Raw genomic sequence first — 13,928 nt, forward strand, 5'->3', positions numbered from 1 at the left:
ATTTCAGCAGTGACTCAGCTACTTAAAAAGGGAGGGAGGTAGCAAAAAGAAATTATAGATTGGTTAGCCTAACATCAGTGGTTGGGATGTTGGTAGAGTTGATTGTCAAGGATGAGGTGACAAAGTACTTGGAGGTGCATGACAAAATGGGCCAAAGCCAGCATGGATTCCTTAAAGGGAAAATCTTGCCTGACAAACCTGCAATTTTTTGAGGAAATCACCAAGAGGCCGAACAAAGGACAAAAGGCCTTTGACAAGGTGCTGCATGTGAGGCTGCTTCACAAAATGAGAGCCCATGGAATGACAAGAAAGATACCAGCCCAGGAAGAGCATCGGCTGATCAAGGGGAAACAGCGAGAATAAAGGGATCCTATTCTGGTTGGCTACTGGATACCAGTGGTGTATGTTGAACGTTAATGAAATGGATTACGGAATAAATGGCTGTGTGGCTAAGTTTGCAAATTATATAAGGATAGGTGGAGGGGCAGGTAGTGAGGGGGAAAGGAGAGGCTGCAGAGAGACTTGATAGATTTGGAGAATGGACAAAGGAGCAGCACGGAGTTGGAAAGGGTATGGTCATGCACTTTGGTAGAAGAAATAAAAGGGCAGACTATTATTTGGATGGGGAAAAAATTCAAAATTCGGAGGTGCAGAGGGATTTATGAATCCTTGTGCAGGATACCCTAAAGGTTAACTGCCGGGTTGTGTCGATGATGAAGAAGGAGAATGCAATGTTGGCATTCATACCTTGAGGAATAAGATATTTGAGCAGAGATGTGGTGTTGAGACTTTATAAGGTACTGGTGAGGCCTCACTTGGAGTATGGGGTACAGTTTTGGGCACCTTATTTCAAAAAGGATATCCTGACACTGGAGAGGATTCAGAGAAGATTCACAAGAATGATTTATGAAATGAATGGATTTGCATATGAGACTCTTGGACTGTATTCCTTGGAATTCAGAAGGATGAGCGCAAACTCATAGAAGCATTTTGAATGCTGAAAGGCATGGTCAGAGTAGATGTGGAAAAGTTGTTTGCCATGGTAGGGAGTCAAGGCAAGAGGGAACAACTTCAGGATTGAAGAGCGTCTGTTTAAAACAGAGATGTGGAGGAATTTCTTTAGCCGTGGAGTCAAACCTCTGACCCTCACCTTAAACTTGTTTCCTCTGGTTACTGATTTCCATACTCTCGGCAAAAGACTGCATTCGCCCGATCTATTCCTCCTTATGGTTTTATGTACTTGTGCGCTCCAAGGAATAAAGGCCTAGCACGCTTAATCTCTCACTGTTGCTCACATCCCGACTGCTGGCAACATCCTCGTAAATCACTGCACCCACTCCAGCTTGACAACATCTTTCCAATAACAAAACTGATCACAATACTCAAAATGGGGCCTCACCAATGTCTTCTACAACTGTAACATGGCCATGCAACTTCTATATTCAATACTCTTAACTAATGAAAGCCTTTCTGACCACCTTATCTTCCTGTGACACCATTTTCAAGGTCATACTGTACTTTCTACCTGCAGCAGTGCTTTTGCAAAATGTTCAAACTATGACATGAGTATTGTGTTTTATCTGCAGCTGAACCAGACCGAGTAGTTGTAACCACTTATACTCCTGCTTGTCCTGCAACTCCATCCATATCCCCATCGGTCGTGTCCACCGATGGAGAAAACAAGGAATCGAGCAACATACACGCAATACCAAGAAGGCATGCACCTGCAGAGCAGCTTGCCAGGCAGGGATCTTTCCGAGGGTTCCCAGCACTAAGCCAGACAACATCTCCATTTAAGAGGCAAATGTCACTGAGAATAAATGAGTTGCCTTCAACGACACAACGTAAAACAGATTTCCAAATTAAAAATACAGGTATTTATGTACTTTGGGTTTAAAATAAATAAATAAATATAATTATTTTAGAATGGATGGAAGTTATCATGCAATGAATTCAGTGTGGATTTTGGGAGTTGCAGGTTTAAGAATTATGAAAAGATCCATTCTACTTGAGTTCATGGGGAATGTTCTTCTGTAAAATTGGATGAGCACATTGCTGAAAGCATGAGGAGAAATTTGTTCCTGAAGCATTTGTTTATTGTAGTTGTTGGTAAATAGAATCTTCCATCTGTTGGATTGAAGAAAATAATTCAAGACGTATCTGAGAGAGGACCCTTCCATTTGGTCCATAACCTTCAGAAAAGAGTTACCGCTTACTCTTGGCTTCCTGAATCTCAAACACTCATCCAGCATTTTATCAATTCCTGTCAATTCTGCCAGTTTTTGGGTGTTTTTTTTTGTTCTTTCAACTCCTTCTATCTTTTTGACCATAATCTTAAATTTATCTGCCTTGTGCTGAGGGCAACACTTTGCATCTTGGACAATTTCCGATCACAAAGCCGACATGGGGTGGCGTGTTTGATGTAGCAGTTAGTGCAACGCCGTTACAGCGTCAGAAGTCAGGACTGGGATTTGAAATTCCACACTGTCTGCAAGGAGTTTGTATATTCTCCCTGTACCTGCGTGGGTTTTCCCCAGGAGCTCCCGTTTCCTCCCACCATTTCATACTGGGGGTGTAAATTGGGCATCTTGGACTCGTGGGCTGAAATGGCTTATTACCATGCAGTATGTCTAAATTGATAAATTAGCCTAGACCAAATTTCTGCTCCACCCTACCCCCATGGCTGTGTGCATTTAGTGTCCAGAGCCTCCAGCATGGTCTGTCTGCACACAGAGCTGTGAAGTGAATCATGAGGACAAGCTTCCTATGATGAATGGCGCTGGAACAGGCAATGTGGCCCCTCAGTGCTGTCATGCTCTGCTCACTTCTGCTCCATGATCAGCACAGGGAGGGAGTATGGGGACTGGCAGGATCTTCATGTCCAATCCTGTGGTCCCTCCTGTTGTGATGGAAGCTGCTGTCTCCCCCTTTTTGTTTGGCTGCACTGCTTTCCCAATCTTTGGGTTTCCTTGATTTTATTTTGCCTTCTTTGCCTACACCCTGCTGTTTTTACCTCAGAGATTTTGACGTGTGGCCAAGATGCTTAAAAAAGAGGAAAATGTGACATGTAATTTGGGTAAACTATTGAAGTGAGGTTCCATTTGTTATATCTTTACATTTTGGTCCCAATAACTTCTGGGTGCTGCTCCTAGCTGGGTGTGGGATTGTGGCTTTTAATTGTAGCACCCAGTTCTTTATTGTTCAGGTGTTTTTTCTCTATCAGTGATGCGCCGCTGTACAATAGTTCAGTGTGACAGTGGCTGAGCCTTTGAAGGCATCAGGGATGGCTGTCAGTCTGACAGGCTCACCTCTACCTGCATTCCAGAGATCTGCACTGTAAAATGCCAATGCAATGGGCTACACTGGAATACAGCAAATGAACCTGTGTTTTATGAATGGCACTTAATTTGCCATTGATTTAAACTAAAATATTTCTGCCTTTTATTCAGTGCCTGAAATGGAAGGTGATAGTGTGGCTGAAATAGATAGTATAAGCTCTTTATGCTCTCAAATAACACATGCATTCAGTGGACAAGCAGAGGATCCTTTCTCCTCTGCACCAATGAACAAGCCTACTGTGGACGTAACTCCTCAAGTAACTGCCTCCCAAGGTGAGTACCTGGTTTGATAGCAATTCGGAGGTGAATGAGTTTTGCCCAGAGCATTGTTTGTTGAGTTAGAAATCTGATTGATATTTTGTCCTTGTAGTCAATGGTGCGTCCTCAGTCTACCCAGCATCTGTGGTAGTACCAGCCATGTCTCCAACAGTGATGCCAGTGCGAGAGACAAACCCTTGGTCCCAGGGTCCTTCAACAACCAATGCAGGAGCTACAGTTGCTGCAGGTAGGTTTATACATGTGACTTATGGATGCGACAGGAGATGAAAGTGTGAGAACTAATTCTTGAAAATCTGGGCTTCTGCAACCAAATTGTGTATAACTCATAAAGAATGGAAATTGTCTCATTGATTGGTGTAAGTTGCAAAACTTCCAAAGTAGGTGATTGTTTCAAATTTAGTGTGCATCAACAATGTTACTCAACTGGACTGCAGCTAACAGTTTGTATTTACATTAATTATCAAATACCTGATTTACACTGTGTATTCGTCTCTCATCCCACCTGGCTTGTCAATCCTCCTTAATTTGCAGAATATTATTTCGGAACCCTGCTTCTTTTGCATTGTCCTTACATCCACTCCAGCCCCTGGGAGTTGAGGACAACTTGTTTCCAGTCCAGTTTCTATGGTTCTCAGTAGCTAAAGGCTGTTTTGCTGGTTTGGTATTTTCTGCCACAGATGGTGCAAGGATATCTGCTTGGACACATGGTCTTGTATTTTGGCATGTTGTCCTCATTTTATTGTAGACACAGAAAATGATGGTGCCTTCTACATCTTGAGCAGTCACAGGCCTGAGCTTCCCAAGAGCCAGTGAAGAAGGTGGCTTTAAGAATGTCTTTCTGGAAACCTGACACGGTGGAGCCTGGTACCAAGATGGTGCTGCGCTATCAATCAGAGCCTCTGTCCTGAGATGCTAGCTTGGGAGAGGATGGTGATGTTAGATTTAGAGGAGGTTTACTAGTGGAAATTCCTTTAGTGCTTTGAGGTGTCTCCAAAGCTCACAGGAGAAGGTGGTGACTGTTGAATGGACTGATAGAGTGTATGTGCAGAGGATGTTTCCAGTAGTGGAAGAGTCCTGGACTAGAGGGCACAGCTTCAGAAAAAGGATGTCCCTTTGGAGCAGAGGCATATTTAGGCATACTGCATGTAGAGCGCAGTAACAAACCCTTTCGGCCCACGAACCCATGGTTCCCAATTAACCTACAACCCTGGTATGTTTCCAATGGTGGGAGGGAACCAGAGCACCTGGAAGAAACCCACACAGACATAGGGAGAATGTACAAAATCCTAACAGACATTGCTGGATTCAAACCGTGGTCGTTGCCGCTGCTACAGCATTGCGCTAACCACTATGTTTACTATGCCACCCCAGGAAATGTCTTCAGCCAGAAGGTGATGAATCTGTGGAATTCAAGTCATTGGAAAGATTTAAGATAGAGGTTGACAGGTTCTAGATTAGTAAGGGCATCAAAGGTTATTGAGAGAAGGCAGAAGAATGTGTTTGAGTGAAAAATACATCAGTCATAACTTTAAGTAGACTTGACGGGCCAAACGATACTGGGTGTTGTGGATAGTGAGTAGGATAGCCTGAGGCTTATCATCTGGTAAATTTGGCAGACCAATGGCAGATGAAATTCATTCTTGATCAAGTTCAAATTTATTATCATATACAGTACAACCTGACAAAACAGTATTTCTCCAGACCATAGTGTACACACCTACATACACAATGCATAGTACATAATAATCAAATATGTACATAAAGATGCAATTTAAAATAAATGTATAAATATTTTGGCATGGTTTACTCATTTACAGGATACTGTTCATCAATTTCACAGCCCGTGGGAAAGATCTACCAAGAAAGGACATGTACGTTAAATAGTATGGCACTGAGGAGTGCAGTAGAACAAAGATCTGGGAATACAGATACATAATCCCCTAAAAATGGTGTCACAGGTAGATAGGGTTGTAAAGAGAGCTTTTGACATATTGGCCTTCATAAACCTAAGTAACGAGTCCAGGAGTGGGGTGTTGTGGTAAAGTTAAATGAGGTCAAATTTGGAGTATTGTGTGCAGTTTTGGTCACCTAACTACAGGAAAGATATCAATAAGATTGAAAGAGTGCAGAAAAGATTTACGAGGATGTTGCTGGACTTCAGGAACTGAGTTACAAGGAAAGGTTAAACAGATTAGGACTTCCCTGGAGAGTAGAAGAATGAGGGGAGATTTGATCGAGGTATTTAAAATTATGAGGGAGATATAGAGAGTAAATATAGATCGGCTTTTTCCACTGAGGACATGGGTTAAGGGGGAAACTTCACACAGCTGAAGTGGTAAATGCGGGCTCAGTTTTAATATTTAAGAAGAATTTGGACAAGTGCATGATGGGATAGGTATGGAGGGCTCTGGACTAGGTGCAGGTCAGAGAGACTAAGAAAATGGTTCGGCACAGACTAGTGGGGCTGAGGTGGCCTTTTCTGTGCTGTAATTATAGTTCTAAGCTGATTTGCTGCCTGGCACTCTTCATTTTGATGCTGGGCGTGGTACAGTGGGGCAGAGAGCGCGGGGCGTGGTACAGTGGGGCAGAGAGCGCGGGGCGTGGTACAGTGGGGCAGAGAGCGCGGGGCGTGGTACAGTGGGGCAGAGAGCGCGGGGCGTGGTACAGTGGGGCAGAGAGCGCGGGGCGTGGTACAGTGGGGCAGAGAGCGCGGGGCGTGGTACAGTGGGGCAGAGAGCGCGGGGCGTGGTACAGTGGGGCAGAGAGCGCGGGGCGTGGTACAGTGGGGCAGAGAGCGCGGGGCGTGGTACAGTGGGCAGAGAGCGCGGGGCGTGGTACAGTGGGCAGAGAGCGCGGGGCGTAGTACAGTGGGGCAGAGAGCGCGGGGCGTGGTACAGTGAGGCAGAGAGTGCGGGGCGTGGTATATGATGGGGCAGAGAGCGCGGGGCGTGGTACAGTGGGGCAGAGAGCGCGGGGCGTGGTACAGTGGGGCAGAGAGCGCGGGGCGTGGTACAGTGGGGCAGAGAGCGCGGGGCGTGGTACAGTGGGGCAGAGAGCGCGGGGCGTGGTACAGTGGGGCAGAGAGCGCGGGGCGTGGTACAGTGGGGCAGAGAGCGCGGGGCGTGGTACAGTGGGGCAGAGAGCGCGGGGCGTGGTACAGTGGGGCAGAGAGCGCGGGGCGTGGTACAGTGGGGCAGAGAGCGCGGGGCGTGGTACAGTGGGGCAGAGAGCGCGGGGCGTGGTACAGTGGGGCAGAGAGCGCGGGGCGTGGTACAGTGGGGCAGAGAGCGCGGGGCGTGGTACAGTGGGGCAGAGAGCGCGGGGCGTGGTACAGTGGGGCAGAGAGCGCGGGGCGTGGTACAGTGGGGCAGAGAGCGCGGGGCGTGGTACAGTGGGGCAGAGAGCGCGGGGCGTGGTACAGTGGGGCAGAGAGCGCGGGGCGTGGTACAGTGGGGCAGAGAGCGCGGGGCGTGGTACAGTGGGGCAGAGAGCGCGGGGCGTGGTACAGTGGGGCAGAGAGCGCGGGGCGTGGTACAGTGGGGCAGAGAGCGCGGGGCGTGGTACAGTGGGGCAGAGAGCGCGGGGCGTGGTACAGTGGGGCAGAGAGCGCGGGGCGTGGTACAGTGGGGCAGAGAGCGCGGGGCGTGGTACAGTGGGGCAGAGAGCGCGGGGCGTGGTACAGTGGGGCAGAGAGCGCGGGGCGTGGTACAGTGGGGCAGAGAGCGCGGGGTGTGGTGTTGCAAAGACAAATGACAGTTTAGGGAAAACAGTGGTAGGGTATCATCCTTTATCTATGAGAGCTCCACTTTAGTCTTCTTGAATCTGGAATTAAGTTTTTAAGCTCATGTATCTTCTGCCTGATGGAATAGTGGGGGGGGGGGGTGGGGGGGGGGGGAGGCAAGGTGCCCAGGATTACATGGGACCTTGAATATATCAGCAGCTTTCCTGAGGCAGTGGGAGGTATAGATTAAGAGTTGATAAGCCATGTTGGTTTGTGTGATGGTGAGCAGTTACCAATGCTTCTTAAAAGTGGTTAGGTACCTCAGGGAGTTTCCTTCAGCTTCTACAACAAAAAGTAAGAGACATTGATGTGCTTTCTTTGGCTGCAATCTTCAACTCAGAATATACAATGGGACTTTTGTAAGAAAAAGAGTTGAATTTGTTCCTATTCTCTTGAGCCAGAGGAGTCTCCTGTTGCTGACAGTCTTTGTCCAAGTTATAAAGCCATAGTTTGACAGCACAGAAATAGTTTCTTTGGCCCAACTTGCGTTTGATCCATATCCCTCTAAACCTTTTCTATCCATGTGCTTGTGTAAATGTTCTTTAAACTCCACCACATCTTCTAGCAGCTCATTCCATACTCCCACCACCATTTGTGTGAAGCAGGTGTCTTCAGGTCCTTTCAACACTCTAGTTTTAGATTCTCATTCCTGGGGAGAAAAGGCTGAGATTCTGTACCTTATCTATCCCCCTCATGATTTTATAAACCTCATAATGTCTCTGCTGAGCCTCCTAAGCTCCAGGGAGAAAAGTCCCAGCTTATCCAGTCTCTCCTTATAATTCAAGCCGACCAGTTCTGGTAACATTCTGCACTCTTTCCAGCTTAATGATATCTTTCCTATACCTGGGTGACTAGAACTTTACATGATATTCCCAAGTATGGTCTCACCAAGGTCTTGTACAATTGTAACGCCATGTCTTGCATTCAGTACCGTGACTGATGAAGGCAAGTTTGCCAAGCACCGCCTTCATCTGCCTACCTTCCTGCTGCTTTCAGTGAAATATGAACTTCTACCCCTAGGTCTGCTTTACAATGCTGTCCAGGGCCTTGTTTTTGCACATGCTGCTGTGATTTGAGCTCATCACACTTGTCTGAGTTAAATTCCATTAGATTGGATTCCTCCTGACGCAATTGCTGCTGAGTTTGATTGATTTCTCGCTCTCCCCTCTTGTTTTTCAGCAGGTGGTGATTGGAGCACAGGCCCTGCTGTAACTACTCCCTTTCAGCCCAGTCACAAGCGCACGCCGTCAGAAGCTGACCGCTGGCTGGAAGAAGTGTCCAAGTGTGTGCGGATGCAGCCGTCGCCCCAGCCTGCAGTGGCCGTTCCTGCAGCTCCGCAGAATTTTCAAAGCGGCGTGTTTGTCAGCCCTGCAGCCCCACTGGCCAGCATGGTCCCCCCCATGCAGCCTGCATTTGTGCCCACTCAGCCATACACTTTGCAGGTCACCAACGGAATTCTGTTTCAAGCTCCAAGTTTGCCTGTGGTGGGAATGACTCCTTCACAAATGGTTGCAAATGTCTTTGGCACAGCAGACCATCCTCAGGTTAGCCCTGCACTACAACCTCATAACAGAGTGGGAATTGCTGCAACACCTAGCCCATACTTTAAACCTGGCAACAATGTTAACGGTTCAGCAACTTTCAATGAGGCGGAAAGCAGCAACTGGACGGCAGAAAGCAGAGCCAGTCCGATGCCTCCAGGCATTCCCGAGGATGCATTTGAAGCTCAGTGGAATGCACTGGAGTGTAAATCAAAGCATCGGGTCACCCCCTCTCCCACTAATCCATTCTCTAGTGACCTACACAAGACTTTTGAGATTGAACTTTGAGCAAGGCTCTCTTTTTCTCTGTCAGGTGAGTGTGTGGAAAGCATTCAGTATTGATAATGGGCATGAAGAACTGCTTCAGCAGTCCCTGAGAACCATTATAGACATGATGCAAAGCTGGAATTCAACCATCCAGTCAGGTCGATGGTCAGTCCAACATCTGCCTTGGAAAAACTTCCATCTTAATGGTGCATGTAGGGGATCAGCTGCTGTTTGTAAATTCTTTCTGCCTATTATTATGTGGGTATTCTGTGGTGGGATTGCAGGAAGATGCTGCAGTTTCTGTGTTGGAGCTTCCAATATGAATACATTGATGCCAAAATCTTTATTTTTATGCATTAGTACATATATTTTAATAGTATGGAAATTGAGCTGTAAGTAATCTTGCCAAAGGTAAAAGACCGAAAGGTTGTACGAAATGTATATAGAGAGTGGATTATTGCTGATGCTAATGTATGTGATTCCGTCTTCTAAACTGGTGTTTGCAACGGCCTCTTTGCTGTGGGCAACACACTCCCTTGAACAGATGATCTTAAGTCAAGAGTATTGCTATGGTATACATTAACCATGATCAATCTTGTATTCTGTTCAGCAAGTCTTTGTTTTGTGTTGATGAAAATGTTCTTGTTCCTCTACAACAGTGAATAGATTTTTAAGTAACCAGCCAGGTTTGGTTGCTGGAATGATTAATGTGGATTTGCACAATACTAGTAAGCAGGCTCCTTATTGGTCTCTTGTGGTACTCTGTCCAATCTCCTTTATGGTGATTGGTCAGCTCCTCTGCGTTGCAGTTACTTAACATCTCAGTTGATTATTAAACAGACATACTTTCTAGTTTTTTTTTAATTTTGACTTGCACGAGCCTTACAATCACTTGTAAAATAAAAAGAAAGAAATTTATACTGGAGATTTATAATCTTTAACAAATAAATGGTTGGAAGACTAACCATATTTGAAGATCTTTCTGATGATTGGAAATCTATGTTGTTATTTACTATTGTAGTGGGGATGTTGACAATGTAGTTGAGCATGACCAATTCCAGTACTCGGCGATATTTTCATCGCCTGTCTCTAACTCAGTCATGGATCTCACAACCAGCAAATATTTTAAGTTTACCAAAGAAAATGCCAGATCAAAATCCACATTTTAGCTCAAACTGCAAACGTATCTCAATAATAAACCATTATTTTAAAAAAAGGCTGAAAACAAGCTATGCAAGGAAATTTGGGCAGGTAACTGGGCTAGTTATGAGGGGAAAGAGGTGGGTAGATCAGAGAGGTTGATTTTGCACAGTATAGAGAGGGGCAGAAATGCTCTTTTAATTACACCCATCTTGGCAGGATTTCTGCTCACACCTGCTCTTTAAAATTCCTGTGATTGGTTGATTGAAAGGTTATTGTATTTTCCACTGTCCAAAATACATTGGTTGTTTAATTTGCCATTCATGGAAACGTTAATAAACAGTATACAATATACATTGATATAAACATCTTGTCTTTAATGTGTGTTCCGAGGTTTAGCAGAGGAGTAACAAGTGCTCAACACAGTAGTGAGTGGGTCCAACTTCTCCATGTTCTGCTTGTAACAATGCCACGGTTTCCTCACAACTTCTGGATGCAGACAAATCAAAATATCTCTTTGGAAAGAATAAACTCCCCATCCTTAAATTGTATTCTCCATCATCTGAGTCAAGATAATGCATCAACTTTTAATTCTAAATTTATATATCATCAAAAATGCAAAACCTTCTTGAATCATGAAAAAGTAGGTATCACGGCTTTTTATTTTTACTGTGGTTTGCCTTTTCATAAGTTGCTTGTAGCACCTCTCCATATTTCTATAGTGCACCGTGGTAGGTCACTGCAAGTTAAGTGGACCTACAACAGAAAAAAATTTGTCAACCAGTCAGAGAATGATCTAATGGTTTTATTATCTACTCTTGTTCTGCCGACATAAAGCCCAATGCTGTGTGACTCCTTTCTGAGGACTATACCAGGAGCTGTAATTTCCACAAGGGTTGTAATTGTTGGTGGATGGAACCAGGGCTGTAGTAGGGCTGAACATGGGTGGCAGTAGTGGGGGGTTTTGCATGGGAAAAAGGTCAAAAACAGGAGGATCTGAGGTTGATCAGAAAGAGAGCTAAGGGCTGTTGACTACCCAGGTGGAATGTGAGGAGTTGATCCTGTAGTTTATGTTTGGCCTCAACACTGGCGGTGGGGAGGAATCAAAAGAGAAATTGTTCAGGATCTGAAGCTTGTCTAGGTTGATGATAATGTTGGTAGAGGGGTACTGGGTGGATCCATGTTATAATTCCGTACATGCTGACCAAGTTGCCTACCTGAGTGAATCCACTTGCATGGGTTTGGCCCATACCCCTCATGTACCTGTGAAGGTAGGAATAGGTAAATTCTGTGGGATAAGAGCAGGTAGAGACAGTGGGCCGACAACGACAGTCCAGTTTGTAGATCATGGGTAAAAGACATGGGAAATGTGAGATATAGTGTCATCAGGTTCAAAGCTGATGGGGTGGGGGCAGCAGTTCTCCTGATGTGATCAGATCTGAGGCTAAGTGAGAATTGGTGGGGTCATAGTCCCAGGTAGCCATAGGGAGGTGTCTGCATGGTAGAGGTCAGTGTACCCAGTCAGCTAGAATTCAGGAGCAAAGAAGCTGTAGTAGGGCAGGCAACATCCATAGATGGAACTAGTCATTTAAGGGTCTGATGGGAGAAGGCGAAAGCTAATGGATTTGCACGGTTGTGCAGTGTGCAGCCACATCACCTAGAGACCAGGGCTTTCAGAGTGGGTGTTGATCTGGACAAACATCAAAGCTTACTAATGACACCATCTTGCTGTAGTGGAATAATGAAGAAGGAAGGTAGCAGTGGATAGGTTTACAGACAGAAACGTGGCAAACACTAGAGAGATAACAAGGTGCAAGAAAACGAGAACTGTTGGAACTGTGGCAGAAACCAGGAGCTTGGGATGGCCATTGTTGTCAGAGGGTATGTGCTCTGCAAAATGATCCCCAAGTCTGTATTTGGTCTGACTGATATTGAGAAGGCCACAGCAAGAGACTCGATGCAGTAGATGAGGAACATGTGAACCTTTGCCTCATGTAGAAGGGCTACTTATGACCCTGGATCGTGGTGAGGGAGGAGGTGTAAGTACAAGTGTTATGCTTTCTGTGGTTGAAGGGGACCCTCCAGGGGTCATGGAGAAGTGGGTGGGGAGGGAATGAACAGACAAGAGAATCATGGAGGGAGCAATCCCTGAGCAAGTCAGAAAAGGGTGGGAAGAGGTCAATATGTCGGGTGGTGGGGTCTTGTTGCAACTGGCAGAAACTATGGAGAATGATATGCTGAATGTGGAAGCTGGTGGGATGAATGGTGAGGACAAGAAAAACTTCTATCCCTGTTCTGATAGAGACAAATAATTGTTGGAGGAACTCAGCAGGTTGAAACGTTCAGTCAATATTTTGGGTCTGAACCCTTCGTCATGATAGAATAAGTGAAATGGAATACATGAAGGGAAAGAATATGGGGAATGGGCCCAGAAGTGATAGGGTGAAAGACCGAAGCTGTGGGAGGTGGAACAACTCCAACAGATAGTGTGTAGTTGCTGGGAATGCACAGAGAACAAAGTTGTTACTGCTTGACAAACTGAGCAGATGTTGGATGTTAGAAATGACACAAATGCTGTGAACTTATCAATTGAGATGATGTGGATTAATGGCAAGTTCTCTGGCTCAGTTCACTCCAAAGGCTTGAGTAAAACTTGACTGGACAGAAATATTACTTGTTGGAGACCATTTAAAATCCTCTTTCAATGGTATTCCTGTTTTGAAGAGTAGCTGTTTCCAGTACCATGGCCTGTGAGGTCCTTCCACCCTGCATGCTTACCCCCCCCTCCCCCCTCAAACACACACACACACACACACACCTTCCTCAAAAGGGCAGCAGTGAGCTGCATTCGTTGAAGTGTTCTTCATTGCTAGAGGCAATCAATACCTGCTTCCCTCAAACAATTGCAAACCACCTAACATGCACCAAGTGCAGTGTCAAGGATGAGACTTAAGTGGCCCTTGTGAATCTGGTTTCACATCAACTAACACAACCATGTTGCACATTCTCCTCAATTAGTTGTACTAAAGGGCTGTGATGATAAGGATGAGAGAGAAAGAGAACTCGTCCTCCAACAATTAAGGCAGGAAACAGTCCAAAGAACCCAAGCAGGTGTATAGGACCAGAAAACAAGAAGTGGCCAGGAGACTGTTACCACGCAACATTCTACCATATTGTGTCGTCATTACCAGAGTTGGAAGGAATGTTAATGTGCACCAAGTTCAAAGCTTAATGCTGGAAATTAGTCAGTATTTTTTTTAAAGTGCAAAATCTCTTCCCCAAAAAAGATTTCCCCAACACTTGGCCAGTTGATGAATAATGGATTTACAATGTTGTTTCAAAAGGAGTGATTGATGGCTCCTTATGGGTCAGTGTAGGCATGATGCTTGGTAACATATCCTCGCACTAAAAACTGTATCTAGCTAATTTGCATTGATCCCTCAGCCAGGGGCTGCACACTCTTGACAGCATCAGACAGGAGACAGTGGAATGAATCAAGCCCTCGCCATCTTTCTGCAGAGAGAAAGCGCTGCAGCTCAGAAATCTTGGATCATGCAGCAGGGAAACTAGCCCTTTGCCCCA

At 45.6% G+C, this 13,928-nt stretch overlaps 2 protein-coding genes across 10 annotated transcripts in view; one reads left to right on the plus strand and one right to left on the minus strand.

Annotated features, from left to right (window-relative positions):
* Positions 1 to 10,712, plus strand: part of LOC138753884 (protein numb homolog) — a 143,736-nt gene extending 133,024 nt beyond the window's left edge. For 6 of the 7 annotated variants that reach the window (XM_069917424.1, XM_069917423.1, XM_069917425.1 and 3 more), the window contains 4 exons: positions 1,587 to 1,874; positions 3,450 to 3,611; positions 3,709 to 3,843; positions 8,578 to 10,712. In XM_069917424.1, the coding sequence (XP_069773525.1) occupies positions 1,587 to 1,874; positions 3,450 to 3,611; positions 3,709 to 3,843; positions 8,578 to 9,227 (1,235 nt within the window). In that variant the 3' untranslated portion in view covers positions 9,228 to 10,712. The remainder of the gene's footprint in view (positions 1 to 1,586; positions 1,875 to 3,449; positions 3,612 to 3,708; positions 3,844 to 8,577) is intronic. The other variant, XM_069917421.1, reaches the window with a different exon arrangement.
* The window catches only part of LOC138753883 (papilin-like), a 104,256-nt gene continuing 101,030 nt past the window's right edge, over positions 10,703 to 13,928 (minus strand). For all 3 annotated transcript variants that reach the window (XM_069917420.1, XM_069917418.1, XM_069917419.1), the window contains one exon: positions 10,703 to 11,102. In XM_069917420.1, coding sequence (XP_069773521.1) covers positions 11,083 to 11,102 — 20 coding nt within the window. In that variant the 3' untranslated portion in view covers positions 10,703 to 11,082. The remainder of the gene's footprint in view (positions 11,103 to 13,928) is intronic.

Source organism: Narcine bancroftii, chromosome 2 (genome assembly GCF_036971445.1).
Source record: "Narcine bancroftii isolate sNarBan1 chromosome 2, sNarBan1.hap1, whole genome shotgun sequence".
NCBI classification, from domain to species: Eukaryota; Metazoa; Chordata; class Chondrichthyes; order Torpediniformes; family Narcinidae; genus Narcine; species Narcine bancroftii.